Here is a 27,336-nt window from a genome sequence, read left to right as displayed (position 1 = left end):
TCTATGTAGAAAAACTAAGTATTAACAACGAAAAACTACTACAACTAATAAACACTACAAGTTTGCAAGATACAAAGTTAGTATACAAAAGCCAGTTAACTTTTTTCCCCACACTTTTTATTGGTGCATTATAATTGTGTATAATGGTGGGATTTGTTGTTACATATTAGCACAAGCACAAAACATAAGAATATACTTTGGCCAATATCTCTGTGAGCACTTCCCCACTCTCTCCTCTCCTTCCACACCCTGGTCCCTTTCTTCTATTCTACTGGTTCCCTTAGATTTTCATGAGATTCCCTACCACCTTTCTTTTCCTTTTTTCCTATCTTCCACATGAGAGAAAACATATTACCCCTGACTTCTGAGTTTGGCTTATTTCACTTAATATAATGTTCTTAAGTTCCACCCATTTTCCTGCAAACGACAATTTCATTCTTCTTTACAGCTGAATAAAACTCTATTGTGTATATATACCACATTTTCTTTATCCATTAATTTGCTGATGGATACCTTGGCTGGTTCCATAGTTTTGACTATTGTGATTTGTGCTGCTATAAACATGGGGATGCATGTATCACTGTAGTATGACGACTTTAATTCTTTAGGATAAATACTGAGGAGTGGTATATCTGGGTCATATTGTAGTTTCACGCCTAATCTTTTGAGGAACCCTCCATATCAATTTTTAGAGTGGTTGTACCAATTTACAATTGTACACTTTTACAGTGTAAAAGTGTTCCTTTTTCTCCAAATCCTCTCCAGCATTGTTTCTATTCTTTTTTTAATTATTTTTTATTTTTACACTTTTTTAAAATTATTTTTTTTATTTTTTATTCACTGTACACAAACGGGGTACATCTTTTCGTTTCTATGGTTGTGCACGATGTAGATTCATACCAGTTGTGATAAATGCCATTCTGACTACTGTGAGATGAAATCTCAATATGGTTTTGATTTGTAATTCCCTAAATGCTAATTATGTTGAACGTTTTTTCATATATTTGTTGGCCATTTGTATTTCTTCTTTTGAGAAGTGTTTAATTCATTTGCCCATTTATTAATTGGGTTATTTGGGGTTTTTTTGTTTGTTGTTGTTTGTTCTGAGTGCTTTATATATCCTGGATATTAATCCTCTGTAAGAAAAGTGGCTCACAAAGATTGGTTCCCATTCTCTAGGTCCTCTCTTCACATTCAAAATTGTTCTTTGCTGTGCAGAAGCTTTTCAATTTGATGCCAATTTATTAATTCTTGGCATAATTTCCTGAGCTTTAGGGGTCCTATTTAGAAATTCACTGTGCCTATAAGCTGGAATATCTACCGTAAGTTTTCTTCTAGGAGCTGCAAAATTTCTGGTCTAATTTCTTGGTCTTTGATCCATTTTGAGTTGATTTCTGTGCAGAGTAAGAGATAAGGGTCTAGTCTCATTTTTCTACATATGGATAACCAATTTTCCAAAAACCATTTGTTAAAAGGCTATCTTCTCCAATGTATGGTTTCGGCAACTTTGCAAGGAGCAGATGACTGTAGATGTGTGAGTTTGTGTGTCATCTATTCTGCACCACTGGTCCATGTGTCTGTCTTTACACTTGTACCATGTGGTTCTTTTTACTACAGTTCTGTGGTATATAATTTCAAGTCAGATATTGTGATGGCTCCACCACTGTTTTTGTGGCTTAGAATTTCTTTGGATATTCTGGGTCTTGTATTCTTCCAAATGAATTTTAGGACTATTACTTCCTAGTTCTAAGAAGGATATTATTGGCATTTTGAGGGGGATTGCATTTAATCTATATATTGCTTTTGGAAGTATGGCCATTTGCACAATATTAATTCTGCCTCTCCATGAACAAGGGAGGTCTTTCCGTTTTCTTTTGCTTTCTTCAATTTCTTTCTTCAATGTTGTACAGTTTTCACTGTAGAGGTCTTTCACCTCCTTAGATTTATTCCTAGTATTTTTTTTAAAAGGCAACTGTGAATGGAATTCCTTTACTGATTTTTTTCTCAGTAGATTCATTGTTGGTATATAGGAAAGCTATTAATTTTTGTATGTTGATCCTGTCATATGACACTTGGCTGAATTTATTCGCTCTAATAGAGTTTTTTGGATCTTCTGAATATAGGATCATATCATTTGCAAACTGATAAATTGACTTCTATTTTTATTCCTTGTATCTAAATGCTCTGGCTAGAATTTCTAGTACTATTTTAAATACAAGTGGTGAGAATGGACATCCTTCTCTTGTTGCAGATTTTAAAGGAAATGACTTCAGTTTTGCCCCATTTTCTATGAGGTTGACTTTGAATTTTTAATATACAGCCTTTATGATGTTGGGGTAGGTCTTTCTATTCCTAGTTTCTTCAGTATTTTTATCATGAATGGGTGCTGAATTTTATCAAAGGCCCTCTCTTCATCTGTAGAGAAGAGTAAGTGGTTTTGTGCTTCATTATATTTATGTGATGAATTACATTTATTGATTTGTATACATTAAATCATCTTGCCTCTTTGGGATAAAGCCAACTTGGTTATGATGTACAATCTTCTTAATATGTTGTTGAATATGATTTGCTTATATTTATTTTATGAAGGATTTTTTTTTTTTACATCTAAGCTCATCAGGGATATTAGTCTGCAGTTTTCTTTCCTTGATATGTCCTTATCTGGCTTTGATATGAGTGATACTGGCTATCATAGAAAGAATCTGGGAGTGTTCCATCGCTTTGTATTTCATGGAAGTTTGAGGAGCACTAGCATAAGTTCTTTAAAGGTGTGACAGAATTCAGCTAAGAATCCGACTGGTCGGAGGCTTCTGTTAGTTTTACATTTTTAAAACTACTATTTCTATCTCATTACTAGTATTGCTCTGCTTAGGTTTTCTATGTCCTCCTGATTCAATTTCTGCAGGTCACATGTGTCTAGAAATGTACCATTTCTTCTAGGTCTTCCAATTAGTTGAAGTAAAAGTTTTCAAAAAAGTCCCTAATGATCCACTGGATTTCTGTGATGTCTGTGATGATTCTCCTTTTTCATCTCTAACTTTATTATAAATATGGGTCTTCTTTTTCTTTTGGTTAGTTTGACTAAAGGTTTATCAATCTTATATATCTCTTCAAAGATCATTTCTTTGATCCTTTGTATTTTTTATTCTCAATTTCATTGATTTTGGCTATGATCTTAATTATTTCTTTCCTTCTACTGGTTTTGGAATTGGTTTGTTCTTACTTTTCAAGGGCCTTGAGATGGATCATTAGGTTGTTTATTAGGGAACTTTCTGATTTTCTTATGTAGACACTCATAGTTATACTTCCCTCTTAGAACTGCCTTCATAGTGTCTCAGGGGTACTGGAATGTTGTATCATTGTTCTCATTTAAGTCTAGGAACATTTTAATTTCTCCCCTGATTTCTTCTATCACCCATTCATCATTCAAAAGTATATTGTTCAAATCCATATGTTTATATGTTTTTATCCATATGTTATTTAGTCTCTGATCGTTTTCTGATGTTGATCTCTAATTTCATTCTATTATGATCTGGTAAGATGCATGAAATTATATCAATTTTTTTTGTATTTGATAAGTTGCTTTGTGACCTAAAATATGATCTATTTTGGAGATACGCAAGATAGCATATTCAGCTGTTGGATGAAATATTCTATAGGTGTCTGTTAAGTCCATTTGATTTATGACATTTTTGAAGTCAAAAGAGTCTTTACTGAGTTTATATCTGGATGACCTATCTAATAGTGTATGATGTAATCACCCAGTATTATTGTACTGGGGTCTGAGGCTTTAATTAGTTTCTTTTTTATATAATTAATTGCACCCATGTTTGAGGCATAAGTATTTATGATCAGTTCCTTTACCAATATGAAGTGACCTTCTTTGTCTTTTCTGATTGATTTTAGTTTGAAGTCTGCCTTGTCAGATATGACCGTGGCTACTCCTGTTTGCTTTTGGGCTCCATTCATGTAGTATATTAATTTCCATCCCTTTCACTTTCAGCCTGTGATGACTATCTCTGCCTATAAGGAGAGGCCCTTAGAAACAACATATTGTTGGATCTTACTTTTTAATCCTTTCTGCTTGCTTATGTCTTTTAACTGAAGAGTTGAGACCAGTTATATTCAAAGTTGTACAGCGAGAGGTTTATTAATTCCTGCCATTGTGATTTATTTATAATGTTTTATTTGGTCCTGTTTCTCATTTGCTTAGCTGTTCTTCAAATGAGATTTGTTCACTGGTGAGCTCTGGGGTTTGTTTTTATTTTTTCTGTGTGGAGTATTTCTTTAAGTAAATTCTGTATGCTGGCTCAGTATACCAGTATTCCAATCTTATCTTGAAGATTTTTATTTTTCCTTTGATTTTGAAGGATAGCTCTGCTAGATATAGCAATCTTGGTTGACAGTTATTTTTTCAGGACTTGGAACACCACCATTCCAAGTCTTCCTGGTTTTTAGAGTCTGTACTCTGAAATTCTAAATAATTCTGTTTGCCTTGCCTCTATATGTGACCTGATATTTTTCTCTTGAGGCTTTTAAAATTCTATCCTTGTTCTGTTAGAAATTTTAATTTGAGAGAGGGTTTTTGAAAAATATTTCTGTAATTATTTACCTGAAGAGGTTATCCTTTCCATTAGCCTGCATTTCACAACCTGCCTCAATTCCAATGATTCTTAAATTTGGTCTCCTAATGTTGACCCAGAGATCTTGTATATTCTGGTTATAGTTACTTATTTAATATTGCCAGAATGTTCAAGGTTGGCTACTTTATCTTCCAACTCTCAGATTCTGTCTTCAGCATGGTCTACTCTATTAGATATTCAACTGCACATTTGGGTCTTTTTCAATATCTCTATCTTCTCATTCAATTTCTCATTCATATCCTGTACTGGCTTCCTTTATGTTTTTCTGTATTCTCTTGGAATTCATTGATCATTTTTATAATTATTCTTTTTAATTATTTATCTGGTACTTCATTCACTTCAATATCTTTGAGGTCAGTTGCTGGTGAACTTAGCAGGTATTATGTTAACTTGATTTTTCATTTTTCTTATACTCCTATGTTGGTTTTAGGCATCTGTTTGGATGGATTTCTCTTCCACTCTTACATGTGGGCCTTTTTAAGGTACAATCTTTTCTTGCCAAAGTTTCCTAGAATGATCTAGATTGAGAACCCCCTCGTAGGTGTGGTATCCACAGCCTTTTTGTTAATTCTGTTTTTACTGTAGTAGTGGATGTCTGTGAGTAGAACCTAAGGGCTCACTCTCATCCCTTTCTACTTGGGGACTGACTGGTCATTAGTTTGAATTTTTGTCTCTTCTATTCTTTGTATTAACAGAGATGAAGTTTGAATATTGTTAATATGGGTGTGGAGGAAGGTGTGTAACCCTTTGAGTTTAGTTCAGCACCAGAGTCTCTACCCTGTGAACTTCTAGTGTCCTTATAGGTCACCACCACCTCACAGAATAGGGGGAAACAAACAACAGCAACAACCAATGCAAATAATATATAGCACTAAAATAAGTACCCAGTTCATACTATGACATCTATAATATTAACTAGCACAATAAACAGGAATGGGGGAATCAGCACATGCCAACAGAAAAACAATAAGCAACCATGAACTAGATCTGGCATTAAAACAAATAGCAGGTGTCAACTAGGTCATCCACAGTTGTAATTCAAAGAGCACGGATGGTGGGTGCAGGAGTTATATAAACCAGCTAGTTCTAAAAGATGGTGGGAATACAGTTCATTAAGAGAAAAGAAAATAAGGTAGAAGTGAGTTTACAATGTTTAAAAGGGAACACATAATACAGAGAAGATGTAGTAGGTAATGTAAGGAGGGAAAAGAAAAACATGCAAAGAAAAGAGAGAGAAAAAGAAAGAACAGTTAAATTTTGCTATTAGCAGAAGAAAAAGGAGAGAAACCAACAAAGACAAAACTAGACCTAAATAAACAATTAAAAGCCCCTAACCCTCAAAACACAAGATAAGAAAAAATAACTGTTCACAATAGCCAAATTATGGAATCAACCCAGATGCCCATCAGCAAATAAATGGATCAAGAAAATGTGGTATATATACACAGTGGAGTTCCACTAAGCCATCAAGAGTGAAATAATGGCATTTTCTGGTAAATGAATGCAAATGGAGAAAATCATGCTAAGTGAAACAAGCCAGATTTAGAAAATCAAAAGCCAAAAGTTTTCTCTCATTATGTAGAACTAGAGCAAAATAAGGTGAAGAAGGTGGCAAGAAAGGAGACAATATCATAAAGATACATGGCATAAGTACAGTAGGAGGAGAACTAGATAGAGGGAGGAAAGAAGGGAAAGGGACATAATTTGGAATAATTATTACACTCTAATAAAAATGCTAAAAATGAGACAAAAATATGAATATACACACCAATCAGCAGAGCAAAAACACATAAACATACACACACAGAAAAAATTATTCTTAATGAAAAATGAAGGAACTGTCTCTACCAATGTGGTCAATATAGTCAACAAGAGAGAGAACTAGAAAAAGCACATAAGCAACCTTAACCTCTTCCTCTTTTTGTTTTGCTCACTGAGCTACCCTTTGGAATGTCCTAAGACTGAAGTTGGTTAAAATAGCTCTCAGCCTCCCTTCTCGCAGAATAAGATAGGATGGAGCTGTAAGTGCTGTCAGTTGGAGTTGTCTACACAGACCAGATAAATGCACTCCCAAGGGCTACTGCAGAGTGCTATTATGAGGAGAGTTCCAGGGGTTGGAGTTTAGGTCTAATCAGGCCTTAGGGGCTTTGCGGGGTGGTGTCTGCTCTTGAGAGATTAGCTCAACACAATACAGGGCCAGGCAGTTGCTCTGTGCTGGGAATCTGGATCTCAGGAACCTCCCAATAATTCTACTCATGAGGCAGGGGAATCAGGCCTCCACCCTCTCTGCTGCCCACAAACAGCCTTTCCAGGCTTAGCCCAGAGAGTATTCACACCTGCCTGTTCAAATTCCTAACCCTCTTCATCTGGTCATCTGAGCTACCAGACTCACAGGAAAAGCAAGCTGGGCTCCCCTTTGCTTTTTTAAACTTGAATCCCCTTGGGTACAATCTTTTCTGTGCCTGTTTCATTCACATTCTGCTAGGTACACCCTAAGCCACATGGCATGTGTTTGCCTGGGCAGTATGGCAATGTTGGCCATGACCTTGAGGCTCCACAACAGCAGCTACAGCATGGCTGCCTCAGGATGACTCCTATCTCAGCTCTCCCCAGCCAGCTGAGAAACAAAGAGTACTTTTCAAACACCAGTTCACAATATAGCATCTGGATCAGCTAAGTTCAGTCTGCTTTTCTGATCTACAACTTTTTCCATACCAAATTTGTCTATTTTGTTTCTCTGTGTTCTCTGAGGTAGACCCATGTCTCTGCCCCTGCCACAAACGGCCTGGCTCCAATGTACTCTTTCTTCTTTGTTTAATGCACCCAAATTTCTGAGTCTCTAAGATACTCTCATTGTCCAATGTTGAATTTTTGTGAAATCCCTTTCACCCACCCTCACTGAAAAATAGTACTCCCATTGCTTGAATCCTGAGCCACGAAGCAACTAGGAATGCAGCCTTCCTCTCATCTACCATCTTGAATCTCCTCTCAGTAACTTTTTAATAAACAGCAATGAAATTAAAAATTAAATTTATATTAGCACCACCAAAATTAAATGCTTTAGGTATTATTCTAACAAACATGTGACTGCACAATTCTGATGAAAGAAATCAAAGGAGGTCTAAATGAACAGAGAGATATTCCACATAGATGTATAAGAAGCTCAATATTGTCAAGGTGTCAGTTCTTCCTAAGTTGATCCACAAACTTAATGCAATCCCAATTAAAATCCCAGCAAGCTATTTTGTGGTTATTACCAAATTGATTCTTAAGTTTATACAGAAAAGCAAAATTCCAGAAAAACCAACAGAATAAGGAAGAACAAAAAGTCAGAGGATGCCATTGCATGACTTCAAGACATATTAAAATGTTACAGTAATCAACACAGTGTGGTAATGGCAGCATAGACAAAGTATCAGTAAAACAATTAAGAGCCCAGAAATAGACCCCCACAAGTATAGTTAACTGATCTTTGACAAAGGAATAAAGGCAATTCAATGGAGAAAGGATTCTCTTTCCAACACATGGTACTGGAACAACTAAATATCCACTTGGCAAAAAACATCTAGACAAAGACCTTATATCTTTCACAAAAATTAACTTAAGATGAATCACAGGCTTAAATTTAAACTACAAAACAAGAAGACTTCTAGAAGATGACATATGAGAAAATCTAGGGGACCTTGAGTTTGGTAGTGCCTTTTAAATACAATACCAAAAGTAAAAACCATGAAAAAACAGTAAGTAGGACTTCATTTAAATTAAAAATTTCTGCTCCTTAAAAAAAATGACACTGTTTAAAGAATGACATAGACTGGGAGAAAATAATTGCAAAACATGTATCTGATAAAGGATTGGAATCCAAAATACACACTGAACTCTTAGTTAAAACTCAACAATATCAAGTCAAGCAATTTTTTAATGCCAAAAGATCTGGACAGCTCACCAAAGAAAACATACAGGTCAGATGGTAAAAATATGAAAATATCTCAACATCCAGTCATTAGAAATTTGCAAATAAAAAGACCACTACATACAAACTCTCAATCCTTGTTGCCAGGAATGCAAAAGAGTACCAGATACTTGGGAGGACAGCAGTTTTTATTGTTGGTGTTTTTGTTTGTTTTTGTTTTTTTTTACAAAACTGAACATATCTCTTATCATATGATTTGGCAATCATGCTCCTTGGTATTTTCTCCAAATGGAAAAATGGATGTCCACACAGAAACCTGCACGTAAATGTTCACTGCAGTTTTATTCATGACTGACAAAATGTGAAAGCAACCAAGCAAACTTCAATAGGTGAAAACAAACCTTGTTAATCTACACAATAGAATATAATGCAGCACTAAAAAGACACAAGCAAAAAAGTCACAAAAAGACATTGAGAAACCTTCAATGCACCTGATAAGTGAAAGAAACCTCTGAAAAGACTACATACTATAAAATTCAAGCATATGACATTCTGGAAAGAAAAAAAACTATGGATGTAGTAAAAAATAGTTTCCACGATTTTGGCAGGAGGAATAAACAGGTGGAGTATGGGAATGTTAAGACAATGAAACGATTTTGTAAGGTACTGTAGCGGTGTATACATGTTATCATATATTTGTCAAAGCACACAGAATGTACAACAGGGATTGAACTGTAATTCAACTATGGACTTTAGTTAATAATCATGTTTAAATAATGATTCATCAACTCTAACAAATACACCACTTAAATGCAAGATGTTAATAATAGAGGAAATGGATGAGGGAAAATATGAGAAGTCTCTTTACTTTCCACTCATTTTTTTTTTTGTAAATGTGAAACTTTTCTAAAAAAGTCTACTAATTTTAAAAAAAAAATGAAGACTGAAAAAGTATTAGTGCAATTTTAGATAATTTATTTTAAAAAACCCTAACAATACTCTTAAAGATATGAGGTCTCCTGATTTTATATTTACTTTTCTTTCCTACATAAAAGGTATATGGAGTTTTTTAATTGTAGCAATATAGACATAAAATCTTTTTAACCATTTTGAAGTCCACATGCTTTTATAAATAAGTAATAAATTGTCATTTACTGTACTTTGAGATTATCAGCATGAAGACATAGTTTACTTGCTTGATAAAAATAAAGTAAAAATGAGCCTCTTGTAAAATAGTGTGATTTCAGAATTTTCAGTATCATTAGAGCCAGCTTGGGAAATCTGAACTACAGAGGCATACTCTGTGTGAGATACTAAGTAGGAAGGCAAGGCCAGACAGATGACTACTTTAGAATGATCCATGAATGGCAGGAAATATTGTGTAGTGATACAGGGAGTATGAAGAAATGAAGAGAACTTTTGAAAATTGCAAGTAGGTTTTTAAAATATCATACCATGTCTTAGAAGAGAAGATTCAGTTTCTGCACTTCCAGAAAAAAGAAATGACTAGATCAGAAAAATTTTGTGAAATGTTTCTAACACCCTTCCCCCACCAAAAAAGAAAAGTTTCAAATTAAAATTGAACGATATAACTGTGCTTGGACAGTTGGAACCTCATTTCCTCTAAGACTGAGGCAACTAAATAGCAGCTAAGAGTCTAAAGAGAAAAGAACAGCATACTAGGAATCAAAAAAAAAAAAAACATGGAAGAAAGCAAATTAAGCATGAAAAGTAGATTACAGGTTAAAAAAATTTTAAAGGAAGCTGTCAACAAATTAAGTAATGTCTAGATCAGAATGTATAAACATTTAACATTGACTCCAGAAATTTGGCAACTCAAGTATTAACAGTATTTTCAGAGGATAAATGAAAATCAAAGACTAAAAAAACTTGATCATCATAGGAATGGCAAAAACCAATTGCGTTATTGGCAGTAAAATGTATTTTAAATAAAAATTTTCCATAATCTGTATCTTGATAGCAATTGAAAAAAAGATTTATGACACCTTTTACAAAATGTAGAATTTTCTTCTGTGCAAGTGTGATGCACAGTAGCTTAAAATGTCTTGGAGATGTGATACTGAGATGATTAAGTCTGAAAAATAAAGTTGGGGCTCCAGTGAGGATGAGCAACAGTTACAGAAGATAGTCTCTTCTAAGCTATTCACATCCTTTCCTGCAAACACTTGTAAAGGTTTAATGTATTCATCCAAAGCTCTGCTAGGACATGCAAGAAAACAAATGCTGAATAAACACAGTCCTTAATCTCTGGTAGGTTAGTCACAGAGGAAAATAAAAAATAACAGTTTATAAAAATGAAAGAAAGAATTGCTTGGTATGTGTATTCAAAAGGTCAGAATGGAAGGAACCCAAAGAGATAGAAACTTCAGGGTTCACTTATTCTCCACTTTCACATGCCTGTTCTATCAGGGCTGGGGAGAGATGAGTAAGAAGGATAAGGGGACCCCCCTCCTTTCAGGGTCTATGCCTTCAATTAAAGAGCAAGGCATTACACACGTCATGCAGCTATCAAATTTGCGCTTTCTTATGTAATTAAGTAGGTACCTTATTTATATAAGACATCAAAACTCACTGACAGCTCACCATTTGTTTTTCTTTCAATTCCCAGGAATTAAGTTCAGAAGTTACTTCTTTCCCTGATTTTTTCTGACTCTTTAAATTTTTTCCAGGAGAAGGGCTTTTATCACAAATAGCAGCATTCACATCTTTTGACAATATGTATTTCTTCCTATAGATCAGAGATTCTTCAATTGTCTTATTTAGAAGAACTGATTTAAAAGTAGTTTCAGATTCAATGTGCCAATCACTCTGCTTGGTATTTTCAGTATTTTTCTGCTCTGAATACTGTGGATGATTTTGTTGTTGATTGTTTCTTTTGTACAATTCTTCCGCTTTATCTATTTTGTTAGGTTTCACTATTTCTTTCTTATATCTTGCCTTTCCTGTTTCTTCAGAATCATCATCAGATATAGAAGATGATTTTTGTTTAGTATGTGTCTTGTTGATACCGATATCTAATGGAAGGATGAAAAATTAATTCTTATAAAATGCATAAATTTATAATACTTTTATTTTTTATTTTCTCCAGTAATGGGAATTGAGCCCAGGAGTGCTCTACCATTGAGCTACATCCCAGCCCCTTTTTCACTTTAAATTTTGAGACAGGGTCTCAGCAAATTGCCAAGGCTGGCCTCACACTTGTAATCTTCCTGCCTCGGCCTACTGAATAGCTGGGATTACAGGAGTGTGCCATTCCGCCTGGCAATATCTAAAATTTGTTAAAACCCAAAATATGTGTTAGACATCCAAGGAAGTTACCACTTCATGCATATAAAGTTATATTTCACCTTGATTAAATGTGTCTCCTGAAAAAGTACTGACTCTTTGGTTATCACATAGTTTAATGGTTGTTACGGGTGTCCAACATGCCCATTTTGAGTTCATTTTATTTTCACAGATGTTGTCTAAAACACCAGGCAGTCTAGAAGAAAATAAATTCATTTACTTAATATAAAAATTAGCATATGACTCTTTAGACCTTGACTTTTATTTAAGTCAATGTTTATTGAAAACAACCTGTTTAAACATGAAAATATTTTCATAAGACATGACAAAAATTAAAATTTAGAAAAGTACCATTACTTTTACTACTTTAATATCTACCTAAATATATCTCAAACTTTTCACGTTCTACTATGTATTTAAACCACGTTAAATTTTTTTCACATTCATACATTTAAAAAATCTCTCAACTTAAAAAGTTATGCTGGTTAATATGGAAATAAAGTATAGGCCATTTCCCACAGTGCTATTATAATAACTGAGCAAGATTTATGCTATAACTAATATTACATTTTAATAATATAAAGGCTTTTTTCAAATGTTACATTCATCTAAAAATAACAATATACACTCAATTATTTGATGGATTTTCTCATACTTACACAGGTTTATCTATTTTTCTCACTGCCTGTGATTCAGGAACAGTGTCCTGGAGTTCATCTAAATAAAACAAAAATGATATTTTCATTTTTCAAGTAGTTGGGAAGAATCAAATAGGGGTTAGTATAAAATTCCATAATTTCAGAACCCAATTTACTGGGAACAGAAATTGTCTTCGATTTCTTTGCAACCTCAAACACACCAAAGCACATTCATTATAATTTTTTATTCTTTTTCAACTCAATGAAAGTCAGTGGGGCTAAAGAGAAGTATAGAGAGAAGTACCCTCTTTCTCTGTTATTTATTTATTTAGGTACCAGGAACTGAACCCAGGGATACTTAACCAATAAACAACATCCTCAACCTATTTTATTTTTTATTTTGAGACACGGCCTCATTAAGTTAGCTAGGGCCTCACTAAATTGCTGAGGGTGGCTTTGAACTTACAATCTTCCTATTTCAGCCTCCCACGTTGCTGGGATTACAGGCATGCACCACTACAAAAGCATCTAAAATTAAACTAAAAAGTACTTACTGAAGTTTTGGTTTGGAAATTCAATGTCCTTCTTTTCTGTCTTTTCTACAACTTTAGCAGTTTTGATATGCTACAAACACAGGAAACATTAATGTAAACTTGAATTAAGGCATTATATGAAAACTTTTAAAAGTTGGGTATTAAGATTTGAAATAAATGCTATGCCCATTCTAGAATATTGCCTATTCTGAAATGGAAGAAACTACCTTTCATTGCAGACAAGGAGGCAAAAGATCATATAAGTTTTCTAATCCCATTCATAACTAGAATAATAACTCTCATCTGTTACTGACAATTTATAGAACCTCCATGGCACATCTCCTGTTGTTGCTGATGTCATAAGTCTACACCTCTTTTCTCTTTTCACTAAAGTATTTAGAGGAGTTGGAAATTATCAAGTATTAAATTATTTTTTAATTTTTGGCCACCACCCAGGTAAGTTGTTATCTGCATTAAGCTTTCCTCTTTCCACAGCCACAGATTCACACTTAATGCAGATACAATTAAAATATGCTATCACTTTCAGAAAATATACTCTCTATCCCAAGATATTTTACCTTGCCTCAGCAATCTTTTCTACTTAATTTAGCCAAGGTTTTCTACACTTAGAAACAGCTGTAGAAATATGCATGTATGTTTTTGGTTGTCACAATGTCAAAAGGGTTCTCCTGACAATATGTAAGCAAAATTCTAGCTACCATGCCTATCATTTACAATACTTAGGACCATGCCAAACAACTGAAAAATAGTGCCTTTATTAATAAATACTTAGCTCAATAATTTGAGCTAGTTTTACTATTTTTCTCTCTTCAATTCTTATATCCTCTATGTCCCACAAACAACCATTTAAATTTTTTTTAAAAATCCACCTATGTGCTCTTTCTTTAAATATGAGAAGGAAGACTACTATGCTTTGAGAATATTGCACACATTTTTATGAACTAATGATATGATCAAACTCAGATTTAAATTCCAACTTTGCCTAACACTTGTACTTACTCTCAGGTTTCTCCTTTAACTCTTAGTAGTGATTTTAAATCTTTACATGTTCCTGACCCCTGCATCAACAGATCCCAGGAGAAATTGACCATGTTATATTCCAGGGGAAAATAAAAACCCATTAAGTGTTCTTCATCTATAAACTTTTGTTTCTCCAAGAAACCATTTTTGTCTTATCCATTCCCTATCCTATCCCTTCAATAACCTGGAATGAATGCCCTTCTCTTTAATATTCATGTGACTAATTGATATTTTAAAAATCAATTCATCCTCCCATATATCCTTAAAAGGTCTCTGCTGATTTTCATCCTTTCCTCCAGCTATACGGTTAAGTACCTGCCTCTTCAATGGTTCTTACTGAAACCTCTATGTACATCTGAAGAGGCTTACACTATATTGGGATTATCTTATCTTATTAACTTGTCTAATTCCATGAGAGACTTATGAAATACATAAGGAAAGAATCCATTTGGATCTCACATTTCTGTACCCACTAAAGCCTTCCCTGTAACAGATGTTAACTTGTATCACAAACTCTTAAAGAATGATAGAAAGTCCTTTTCTCTTAACAGTGTATGAACTACAATTATAGTGAAGAGATGTTCATAAGTTTTACTGCAAGCATAGTAAATGAGTAATATTCCAGAAGGAATCTACTTTCAAGGATAATAAATGATATCTAGAAAAACTACAAATGTATAAACAAAGAGACATTGCTTATAAGAGAAGTTAACTCAATACGTATTTCTATGATAATCTGATAACAATTTTAAAAATACTCCCCAAGTGTAATTACTTTGTCTGTATTATCTCTTCTATTTATTCCTTCAGCTGGTCTAGGTTTAAGTGATACAGCATTATCCACTCCATTTTCTGATGTTTTAGAAAGAGCAGCTTTTTCTGCAGAACTTATCATTTGCAGTGGTGGTTTAATTCTTCTTCTTTGTGGTGTTGCTAAAAGGAGGACAAAGGATGGCAAGAGTTTTTTTCTTTTCTATTGCAGTACTTTTGAAGTGAGTAAGATAAAGTTCTAGGACAGTTTCCAAGTTTCTAGTTTACAGGAATAAGTAGACATGGATGCCACTCATCAAGATAAGAAGTTGAGAAAAAATGTCAGGGAGTGATGTAAAAGAAACTTAATTTTGGACCTATTATTAAGTTTGAGGAACCTGTCATACATTAGGCAACTGCCAGTAGATTTGGGGAATGGAAGGTCAATATTAAATTGTCAGGAAGACAAAGACTTTGTTTAAAGTCACTAGCACAAAGTATCAATTTTTTCTAAACGTTTAACTCAGTATATGCCAGGAACCAGCTATATGTTTAACAAAGATTCCCTGTTGAATGATGACTTTCATTTCATCCTCTAATCTTGAGGAGATAAACACCGTGGGCTGTATCACAGAAAAGACACTGGTTCTAAATTTAGCTAGACAATAATCTGTACAAAATACAAACTGGGAAACAGGAATAGTCAAGCAGTCTGTTTAACCATTATCAATGTTTTAACCATTATGTTATGCTGCCTCCTGCTTAAATTATGACAAAATATTAATGCTGAATATTAATATTTTGAAAAAGTTTATATCTCAATTCCCATTATATCTTTCTTCCCATTAGAAGGCATTTGTGATTCATATTTTTATAAATTTTTATGTATCTTCAGGAAGACTATGTTAAAATTTCCCTGAATTAAACATCTTCTCCTTTAAAATATAATACTTGTTAAAAATCTTTTCAGACTATAAAACTTACATGTGTTGATTAAAAGTACTGGACTTCTCACAGTGTATCTATCTGCACCAGGAACAATCATCGATGCTTCAGACATTTTTCTTTTGCTAGGAGTAGTTATCTTAAACCATGAGAAACAACCACAGTAAACATACACTTTCTCTTGAAATTAAAAACACTACAATTTTACTTACAATATGCATAAGTTATATGCTTTTTAAAAATAACACAATATTCAGAAATTTCTGTGTTTCTGGCTGACTTGAGAGGTTTTATCCACATTTTGTATTAAATAATCAAAACAAATCAGAAATATTGTTTAAAATAATATTTATATAATATCTAAATTTATACAATATAGTGCTTTCAAGTACAAACTAAAAATATTTTATTGATATTATTTATCTAGCTAACTATTAACTTGCGTACACATGCTCAGGTAAAATTATTTAAAAATGCTTTCACAATATGAAGCATTCTTTAAAACTTTCACACACTTTTTTGCAAATGTAATTAATTATCTGTGCAAACCAAAATGCCTTTGGAGCAAAGTCACTACAGGAATTCAGAGATCTGGTGGCACATAAGGAGAGGCTCCAATAAGGATTTGTATTTTTCAACATCAACCCCGTTCTTCTTAAAGAAATTATGGTTCTTGTGACATATTGAATGGGAACTGAAAAGTTACTTATTCACATGAATGCCTCAAATAGTTAATCCTTACTGAAGTCACAGCAGAAGTTTAACAACATTGTGGCATTTTTCCAAGTTTTACATGCTTAAGACTTTTCCCAGAGTTTACAATACAAAAGTTTAAAGCGAGATCAAAGAATATGCATTTTTAAAAAGCACCCAACATGATTCCGAAATCAAGATGCCAAAGCTAGCTTTTATGATCTAACTGTCTAGAGGAAATAAAAGATGTCATTTTTCATTTAATTGAGGACACAAGACTAACGGAGAAAATACTGAGTGAAAAACATTCCAAAATGTATGCAAAAGCCTGTAGAGAGTCAGAGTTCCTAAAGATAAAAGATTAATAAAATCTGAAATAGAGAAAGTTCCAAGAAGAAAGAAAAATTGAGAATTGTAAATGTAGGTATGCTTTAGATGAGAAAAGGTTAAAAAAAAAAAGGGAACAAACAATGTGATTGCAGGTCTACAGAACTAAATCAAAATCTATTGAGTCAGTGGGATAAACACAGAGATGATGAAGCTTTTTGAGCAAAAGAATACTGTCAGAACACTGATATTTAAGCAAAATCACTGGTATACCAGGGATAGCTTAAATCAAGCTCAATTAGGTTACTTTAACCTATATGTACTGAGATGAGTAAGAGTAGAAGGAACAAAGAAGAAAGGATATGAGAGACACTATGAAAAGAACAATTATCACCATCTTGGTTCTATATATGGGGGGAGAAGATGCCAGCATCAAGGATATCACCAGAAAAATTAACAGTAGTGTTTTTGAGGTATGGAAGCAGATTTTAGGCAAAAAATAATTGAGATTAGACTTTAGAGAATAACTTGAAGAGACATACAAGAGGACACCTTAGAAAAAAGAATGAAGATGCACTGATAGAACTTTGAGGACAAGTCTGGTACATAATTTAAGCTTTTAAATTATGTATACAAAAGAAGCTATGCAGGGAAGGAGTAAAATGTTCAGAACACTGGTTATTAAGCTTTTAGAGAAAATCTATAAAAAAGTAGATGGGAGAGAAAGTATCTCTGATGTACCAGAAGTAGGAAAATAATTAGAATGCCAATTCCATAGTAAACCTGTTCTAACTTCTAACCCTACACGTATACATAATTTGCCAAAATACTATCTTCTTTGGTTTGCATTTGCAAAACACGGGCGGGAACTGAACAGTTATCAAGGCCATTAATATAAAAATGATAGCTAGCTAGAAATCATTGTCACTTATATATGACAATGATTTGACTTACGCAGTTTTATAAACTATTTTGACACCATATTTACCTCGAGTTGACTATTTTTTCCATTTCCTTGGTTACTGTTTTTGATGTATTTTGGAGGTTCAGCAAATTCCTTTTGAGGATTAGATTTTTCTTTTAAACTACTGAGTTCTTCTTCCACTGGTGAGAATTGACTTTCTGGCACTAGAATCTTGGTGAAGAATGTAGGAAAAAACTATTCTTAAAAATGCAAGTCATAGAAAGTTCTGAAAACCTACTTCATGTTTTAATGAAGCTCCTATTCACCTCACATTTACAAATGTCAACTCTTTTCCTCTTCTATTCTCTTCTATCCATATACCAATTTTTACAAAGTGACTCAACTAAAAATATCCACTTGCAAACAAGTTTTGTCTTTAGTAAAAGAACATTTACTACTAATCTGTAAAGTTACCAAAACTGGTGTTTATCAATAACTCTCTAATCTCTGTATTAAAATGTATCATTAGTGACTTTATAAAAATCATACATATTTTATTAGAGCACCATTTTATATTTGCTTTTTTTTTAGATATTCACCCAATATCAACTTTATTACTGTTGTTATTTACTCTTAAACTTGGCCCATTGATAAAAATCAAGTAAGTCAGAGATATACCTGTGATCCACTTGCATCAAAAAGTATATGCACAGATGTTTTGGCAACTGAAATACCTTGTTTTCTGGCAAATTCCTAAAATTCAATTCAAAGTAATGTCATTTTCTTTCAATTTAATGTAATTATTTCCTACCTATTTTCTTCCACAACTACCAAAATATCCCTTCCTCATATACATAAGTACCATTCCTCAGAATGCTTCAATTACTTCCTACTAACCAGAGTCTCCTTGGCTTACCATTTTGGTCCCTCTACAAAGCTTCCTCACCAATTTATCTTACTATCTTTCAGCATAAATCTTCTGTACTATATAAACTTTTTAACAGAATATCTCCCCAAACAGATGAAATTTCACCTTAAATTATCATTAAATAATATTTGGCTTAAAATGTTTTCCACGGTCCTGGAAAGCATCTTATCCAAATCTTTCTCTTTAACTTTGAAGGCCATTCAAGCCCCAACTTCATAATAATGCCTTATCTTCAAACCTCTCACGAACATTCTCTTTCTTCAATTTCCATATACAACTCATTTTCCCAAACAAATTACTTATATCTTCTAAGTTATCATTTGTATAATTCGTACAATGCTTACTATCTTGAAAACAGTGCTTTGTCTCATTTTACTTTTTAAACATGGGCCAGGAATTCAATAATGTTCTAAGCTGTTGCTAATTCTGTCACCTGAGATATTTTCTAATAAACATCTCAAAGGATATGGCTAATAAGATGATGGCTATTCCATAGTACAAATTTAAAGAACTACATGTCATTTTAAGAAGTATAGAATGGGGAAAGAAAAGTAATGAAACTTTTAGCCACGAACTAGGTTTCTAGAATTACAAACATAATAAATATTTATTTAAGGAGTTAAAAAACTTACCCTATATTTATCAGCACCAAAAATTTTTTGAGTCACATTAGTGATTTCTAATGATACATCAAAATACAAAAGCAATTCCTTTCCTTCTCTTTTACCAATTTTTACTATATTTTTCAGAATTACAGTCAGTAGCTTCTTTGATTCTATCACTGTATACAAACAAATCACATTGATTAATTTATATTGATTTCTATATCACTCTAAGTATACTAAAAATAAGAAAAACAACATATTAATTTAGATTAATTGAATCAAACTTCAAACTTAAAGGACTAACAGTGTTTAATCAATTCTGGCATTACCTACTATGTAAATAAGTCAAGTCAATTTACCTTTAAGAGTCACAGTGTTCTGGATCTATGAATTATTTGCTAATGTCATAACTAATGAAACAGAGAATTCAACAAGTCTGGACTCTTGACAGATTCTTAACAAAATATTCCTAAAATACATTTAAGAAAGCTGTTTCCTTAACTTTAAAAAAGGTTAGCAAAGAAAATAATTTCATACAATCACTAAATTTCTAGGCATAAGCATCTATTCAAACATTTCTATTATATATAGTTGTTATAAACGTATACTTATATGTTACAAATAATATTTGATAAAAATTAAGTATCAAGAAAATGTGAAGTGAATATAGTTCTTATCCTCGATGAATTTTTAAATCCAGAAAAAAATTAAGTGCCAGTATATAATCAATACTTCACTCCACCCCCTAGAAAAGTTACCTACAAATCACCTGGCACCTGATTAAGCTGCCTATATTATGGACTAAGCCCCAGGCCCAGGACCACCATTGCTCCTCTCCTACCTACGGTGGGGCTACTATTGTTGGCTGAGAGATCTCCACACCTACCCCCAGAATATACTTTTGGGCAGGAAGAAAACATGTAAAAGGTAGAAGGACCAAAACAAAATATGGAATTTCTGCATTTGGAAAAAGCTCTGTAGGCCACTCCATGTCTTAAGGGACAAAATAACCCTATGGGTTATGAAATTTTCTGATTCTTACGATCTTTGCTGAAAGAGAAAATGTTTTAAGTGCTTTTGCACAGATGTTTGTGAAACTTCCACAGTAATGCCCTTTAGTGGTACAAATTACTAATAGATTGAAGATAGTAGTGACAGTTTCTAATTCAAGGAGTTAAAATAGTTGAAAAACAGTCATGGGCAATAGTAACAAGTTTTCAGGTTTCAGAGATGAAAATTTAGGTGACTTTTAAGATGATAATGTTTCACGTTTTGATGATGAAGATTAAAACATTTATAATCTTTATAGAATATTATTGCTGATTGTTTTATCCATCTGAAAATGCATTTTTTCTGAGGTCTGCTGTGAACTTAAATGTAATATTTGCTTTCATTGCTTGCAAGCACATAAATATGAGATTACTTCAAAGATTACTTCAAACTTGTAATTTTCCTGAATGCTTTACCACTGCTGTACAAAGATTTATGCACATATATTGTGACTACCTATTCAGAAATTTATTGATACTTATTTTATTGATTATTTAAACAAACTTTCTGGTACTTGCTTCAACTGCCTGGAATATGTTCATGGCTTGCTTTGTTTTTAATTTGTTAGCAATATTACTGAGATTCTAAAAGACTTCCTGTTACATTGCTTACTATAAAAATTAAATATTTATAGATATCAAAATATCAGAACTTTATTAACATATTAAGATAAATGGATGGTTTCCAGTACACTACAGTTACATTAATATGTATGTTAATATACTTTTATCCTGAAAAGTCATTTAGAAAAATCTTTTAAACCATTTATACCTAATTTTTATATAAAAGTATTCTCACAAATTACCACTTCACATTAATCAAACATGGGACAAAGGGAATGCAAAGACATTCAAAAGATGTTAAGAGGTAAAAATGAATGATCATGGAAAGTGGGTTACGTATAGGAGAGGAAACAGTCAAGAATATATCTGGCTAAACTAAATGACTATCATACCATTTATTAAGACAGGAAATGAAGAAGGAGCTCTTTAGAGTACAATAATGAGCTTAGTTTCATACATGGGTTTTAGATATTTGTGAAAATATCCAAGTATAAAAGTTTTATATCTGCATCTAGAGTTTGGCTCAGAAGTAAGAAAAAAAATATTTAAAAATAAGTTGTGACCAACATTGTCAAATGTGAGTAAGTATAAGGACTGAAGTACCTGTATTTATTTTTAATTATGAGTTAATTATTATCTTGACAGTGGAAAAGTTTCAGTGGAGTTCTTAATACAACAGAATATATTAGGAACAGAAGTTAATGGGAAGAAGAGAAGGAAAGAGAAAAACTATTCTTTCAAAATTGGCTATGAGTGGAAAAAGAGCTAAAAAATGACATGGCTTTTTGTTTTAAGGTGTAGATATGTGACCCCTTTTTATGCTGAGAAAAGAAAAATGAACTACTAAGAGAGAGGAAGAAGATATAAGAGATACAAACTAATGGAGCAAATAACTGAAAAATGTGAATAGAGAACTCAGAAAAATTAGTTTTCCAAAAGAGTAGATATACCTTTTCTATTTACAGAAGCTATTTTTTTCTTTTTTCTTTTTATTTTTTGGGACTGGGTGAGGGACTGAACCCAGGGATGCTTTACTACTAGTTACATCCCCAGTCTTTTTTATTTTGGGAAAGGCTCTCACTAAATTGCTGAGACTAGCCTCAAACTTGTGATCCTTCTGTCTCAGCTTCCCAAGTTGTTGGGATTATAGGGTGTGCCACTGCACCTGGCTATAGAGATTTTTTAGAAGGATATGAATACAAGATGTTTGGAGATGGAAGGTCTGAGAAATTAAAATCTCTAGGCATTCTTACCTGAAAGTTTCATGTTTTTCTGGGTTATCACCATCACAGTGAGAGAGAGGAAATGAAAAGGGAAACCCATCTTAAGGATGGTTATAAAGATTTAAATAGCTGCTGGTGAGAGTCAGAGAGAAGAGGGTCACTATAGACATGGAGGACTGCCAAGTAGCTGTGGGAGAATCTGAAGCTGAAAGTTAGAGGCTTCCATTTGATTAAGATGTGGTAAATTGTGGCAGGCCAATATCCTCCTAGAAAATAACAGGAAAAAATTAAAACTCAAATGTTTAGTTCTTTTGCCTATTCATTTATTGGGTTGTTATTATTATTAGTGTTAAGCTTTTTCAGTTTTTAATATATTCTGGATATTAATACCCTGTCAGAAGAGTAGCTGGCAAAGATTTCTCTCCCATTCTGTAGGTTCTCTCTTCATATTCTTAAAAGTTTCCCCTGCTGTACAGAAGTTTTAAAATTTGATACCATTTTACTTACTGACTCTTGGGTTTTATTTCTTGAGTTTTAGTGGTCTTGTTGAAGAAGTCGGTGATTGTAGCAATAAGGTGAAGTACTGAGTCTAGGTTTTCTTCTAACAATTGCAAAGTTTCCTAATTCCAAGGTGTTTGATCCACTTGAGTTGACTTTTGTGCAGGGTAAGGGATAGGGATCTAGTTTCATTCCTCTACTACAGATAGGATATATGCTGATGGGAAATCTGGATACTTTTCTCCAACATGTTTTTGGCACCTTTGTGAAGTATATGACCATATCTCTGTTGGTTTGTGTGTCTTCTATTCTATTCCATTGGTCTTCCACTTTTCTTTTTTTTAGTTGTAGGTAGACACAATACCTTTATTTTATTTTTATGTGATGCAGAAGATCAAACCCAGGCCCTCATGCGTGCCAGGTGAACACTCCTACCACTGAGTCACAACCCCAACACCCTTTCTGTATGTTTTGATAACAATACAATGCTGTTCTTATCACTATAGCTCTAGAATAGAATTTAAGATCAGGTATTGTGATGCCTCCAAGTATCACTGTTTTTGCTTAGTATTGCATTGGCTATTCTGGATCTCTTATTCTTCCAAATGAATTTTAGAACTGTTTTTTCTAGTTCTATAAAGAATGTCATTGGTATTCTGATGGGGAATGCATTGAATCTGTATAGTGCTTTTGGTAATATGTTCATTTGGACAATATTAATTCTGCCTTTCCATCAACATGGGAGATCTTTCCATCTTCTTAGAGGTTTTTCACCTCCTTGGTTAGATTTATTACCAGCTATTTTGTGTGTGTGTCTGGGGCGGGGGTTATGAATGGAATAGTTTTTCTGATTTCTTTCTAAGCAGATTCATTATTTGAGCATAGGAAAGCTATTGACTTTCCTACTTTAATCTGTATCCTGTTACTTTGCTGGATTTTTTTTATCAACTCTAGAAGTCTTCTGGTGGGAGTTTTTTGGGTCTTGTATGTATAGGATTAACAGACACTTCTCAAAAGAAATATATTTCTCAAAAGAAATATAAATGACCAGCAAACAAAGAAAAAAAGTTCAACACCCCTAGCAATCAAGGAAATGAAAATTAAAACAATACTGAGATTTTATCTCATTCTAGTTAGAATGACCATCATTAAAAGAATACAAATAATATATGCTAATGAGAATGTGAGAGAAAAGATACATTCATGCATTGTTGGTGGGACTTCAAATTAGTACAACCATTTTGGAAAGCAGTATGGAAATTTCTCAAAAGACTTTGGAACCTCATATGACCCAGCTATCCCCCTCCTTGGTATTTACCCAAAAGAACTAAAATAAGCATACTGTAACATACTGTACTATACTTACAGCATACTACAGTGATAAAGTCTCTGAGTTTTCTATTCCTTATTCCAGGCCCAACTGATTAGCTAAATATTTGCTGGTATATTTTGATTCCAGTAGAGTTTTTCTTTCTAAGCCTACAATCAGAGTTGTCAAAAGTCCCTATTGGAAAAAAAGGTGGCACGTCTTGCTTGTTACATCTACATACACTGATACCTTCAAGCATGATTTTCTTTTCATTTTTATTATTTTTAATGTTTTATTAATTTGTTATAAAATGAGGCTCATTTCAATGTACTCATACAAACATGTAATATGAATTATTCCATTTCAATCTCCGGTACTTCTATCTTCCCTCCCTTCTCTCTCCCTGCTTCTTCTACTCTACTCTTACTGGTCTTCCTTCTATTTATTTATTTACTGTTTTTGTCAAATGGCATCTTCTAGATATATACATAAAAGTGGAATTCACTGTGATATATTCATAGAAGTACTAATAGCAAAATTTGGTCAATTTCTTACAGTTCCTTCCCTCTCCCATTCCCCTTACTCTTTCCCCCTTGATTTCCTTCCTTCTACTCCACTGTTTTCCCTTCTATTTTCAATGGGATGCCCCATCCTTTTTTTAATTACTCACTTCTCTCCGGCTTCCACAAAAATGTGAGAAACATCTGATCTTTGACTCTAACTTATTTCAATTAGGATGATGATCCCTAGTTCCTTCCATTTACCAGCAGATGCCATAATTTCATTCTTTTTTGTAATGGCTCAGTAAAATTCCATTGTGTGTGTGTGTGTGTGTGTGTGTGTGTGTGTGTGTATCTTTATCCATTCATCTATTCATAGGCACCTGGTATGGTTCCATGACTGGGCTACTGTAAATTGTGCTGCTATAAACACTGATGTGCATGTATCACTACAGCATGCTGATTTTAGTTCTTTTGGATTAATATCAAGGAGTAGAATAGCTGGGCCATGGGATATCTGATTTTCCCTACATAGCAATAAGAGATGGATAGAAGCTGCTTGAAGTGGCAGAGTTCTCTTTAATTGCTCTGGCTAGGACTTGTAGTATATACGTGTGTATAAATATCATACTGTACACCTCAAATACATAAAGTTATTATGTATCATTTTTTTAAAAGGTAGAATTAACTCTATAGTAGTCCCATGGCTTAGAAGCAAAGTGCTGCTTCAAAGAGGGGCCAGCCTAAAACATGGGGTAAGTTTCCCTCTCAAAACATTTCCTAGATTTTGTACTGAATGGACTAAGGTTGGAGAGTTGGGTAGAAACCTCTAAAAGATAGAACTGTATCTCTCACAGTCACTCAGATTCAGAAGACAGAAACCTATAGGGTTCATAATCACACCAAAAGAATAAAGGCAACCAAGGTAGAGAGAAAACCTACTAAAATGAACCAAACATGGACTAGCATTGATGATCGTACATCACTGATTAGTTCTTTACTCTCCACTTAAGAAAAAGGAAGACACTCTCTCTGGTGGAAGAAGCATCTGGAGCCTCTATAGTTCTTTCATATACAATGTCCTGCAAAAAGTTACTTTACATACAAAGAGACAACAATGTATGACTGATCAAGAGAGGAAGCAACAGACCTTATAAGATGATCTAAAGATGATTCAGGTAATAGAATCATGTATTATTAAAATTAATAGATCTAACATGGTCTTTAAAATTACTATTGTATGCTAAAGAAAAAATGGAAATAGACAAAATAGGGAAAAATGAATTATCTCAGCAGATTCTATGAAACCTATCATAAAACAAGCTAAAAGAAAAGGAATACATGAAAAACTGTCACAATGGGTCACGGTTTAAATATGTTTCGTTTTATACCTACCAACACTCATGTTGAAACTTAACTCCTCAATGTGGCCATATTGGGAGGTTAAGCCCAGTGGGAAGTGGTTGGCTCATGAAGACAGAATGCTCATGAATGGATTAATGCCTTCTTAACTGTGCAAGAGTTTTCTCTCTCTCACAGGACAGTATTACTGTCAGAGCAGGTTGATAAACAAGCAGGTTTTGCTTCCTTGGCTTTCTTTTTTCTTCTCTTGCCATGTGACTCCTTCCATTTTCTTCCATAAAACCCTCACCAGAAGCTGACCAGATGTGGTCATTTGATTATGGGCTTTCTAGTCTCTAGAACTATGAGCTAAAACAATGTCTTTTCTCATAAATTATTCAGCCTCAGGGATTTTGTTATTGCAACAGGAAACAGACTAAGATAGCATGAAATACTTCATGGTTAAAAAATGATTAATGTTTCCCACTCCTCCAACATCAGATACTAGGAAGATGTCTGCTTTCATAAATTTCTACCAACATTGCAATGAACTGACAATAAAGAAAGAAGGGAGGTCTGACCATTTAAAGTGTTGGCAAAGATGTAGAACAACTGGAACATTGAAGTATATACTGAGTGAAAATATAAACTGATAAAATCACTTTGGTCAGCAGTTTACCTTAAAAAGGTAAACACATACCTATGGTATAATATAACCACTGTACTCCTTAGCAGTTTACGCAAGAGAAATACAAGCATATCTATATAGATAATTATATGTGAATATTTATAGCAACATTTTTTAATAACTAAAATCTGGGAGCATTCCAAAAAGGTGAATGGATGTATAAACTGAAGCATACCCATATAGTATAATTCCACATAGCAATAAAACTGAAACATGTAAGATGTTTGAATCTAAAGAAATGTATTATAAGAGAGAGTCACCAGATAAGATATATTCCTTATTTATGAACTGAAATACTTACTATTGTTAATATGTCATTTTACCCCATATTGATCTAAACTCTAATTATAATTCCAATAGGCTTTTTGGAGTGATTGATAAACAAATTCTAAAATTTATATGGGTAACCAAAATGCCTAGAATTTCCAGAAAAATCATGGAACAACAACAACAAAAAAACCCAAAACCCACAATGTTGGAAAACTTGCATAGCTGACTGCTAGATTAATCATAAATGTATAATAATTAAAACAGTGTGGTACTAGTAGAAGGAAGGACAGACCAAAGGAGAGCAGAACACCAAGATATAGGCCTCCTCTTGTGGGTCACATGATTTTCAACAAAGAAGCCATAGAAATCTAGCAGAGAAAGGAAAGACATTTCAGCAAGTAATGCTGCAATAACTGCTCATCCATATGGAAATAAAAGAATCTCAATTTCTATATAACGCCATAACCAAATATTAATTTGAGTTAGATTACAATGATAAACATAAAACCTAAAAGCATAAAACTTTTAGAGAATAAGAGAACATCTTTGTGACTTGGGAATAAGCAAAGATTTCTTAGGTCACAGAAAGCAATAACCATTAAAGAAAAAAAACCAGATTGACTAGATTTCAAATTTAAAAACTTGTGTTCACCAAAGACACCATTAAA

At 33.4% G+C, this 27,336-nt stretch overlaps 1 protein-coding gene across 1 annotated transcript in view; it reads right to left on the bottom strand.

Annotated features, from left to right (window-relative positions):
• Window positions 1–27,336, bottom strand: part of Sycp2 (synaptonemal complex protein 2) — a 73,353-nt gene that overhangs the window by 28,834 nt on the left and 17,183 nt on the right. Inside the window, 9 exon segments of the mRNA XM_047540362.1 lie at window positions 11,161–11,591; window positions 11,925–12,058; window positions 12,522–12,579; window positions 13,055–13,124; window positions 14,850–15,007; window positions 15,809–15,908; window positions 17,778–17,924; window positions 18,372–18,446; window positions 19,254–19,402. Of these exon segments, the coding sequence (XP_047396318.1) occupies window positions 11,161–11,591; window positions 11,925–12,058; window positions 12,522–12,579; window positions 13,055–13,124; window positions 14,850–15,007; window positions 15,809–15,908; window positions 17,778–17,924; window positions 18,372–18,446; window positions 19,254–19,402 (1,322 nt within the window).

Source organism: Sciurus carolinensis, chromosome 2 (assembly GCF_902686445.1).
Source record: "Sciurus carolinensis chromosome 2, mSciCar1.2, whole genome shotgun sequence".
NCBI classification, from domain to species: domain Eukaryota; kingdom Metazoa; phylum Chordata; class Mammalia; order Rodentia; family Sciuridae; genus Sciurus; species Sciurus carolinensis.
Note: the sequence above shows the minus strand (reverse complement) of the source record. Positions and strands in the feature narration are given on the sequence as shown.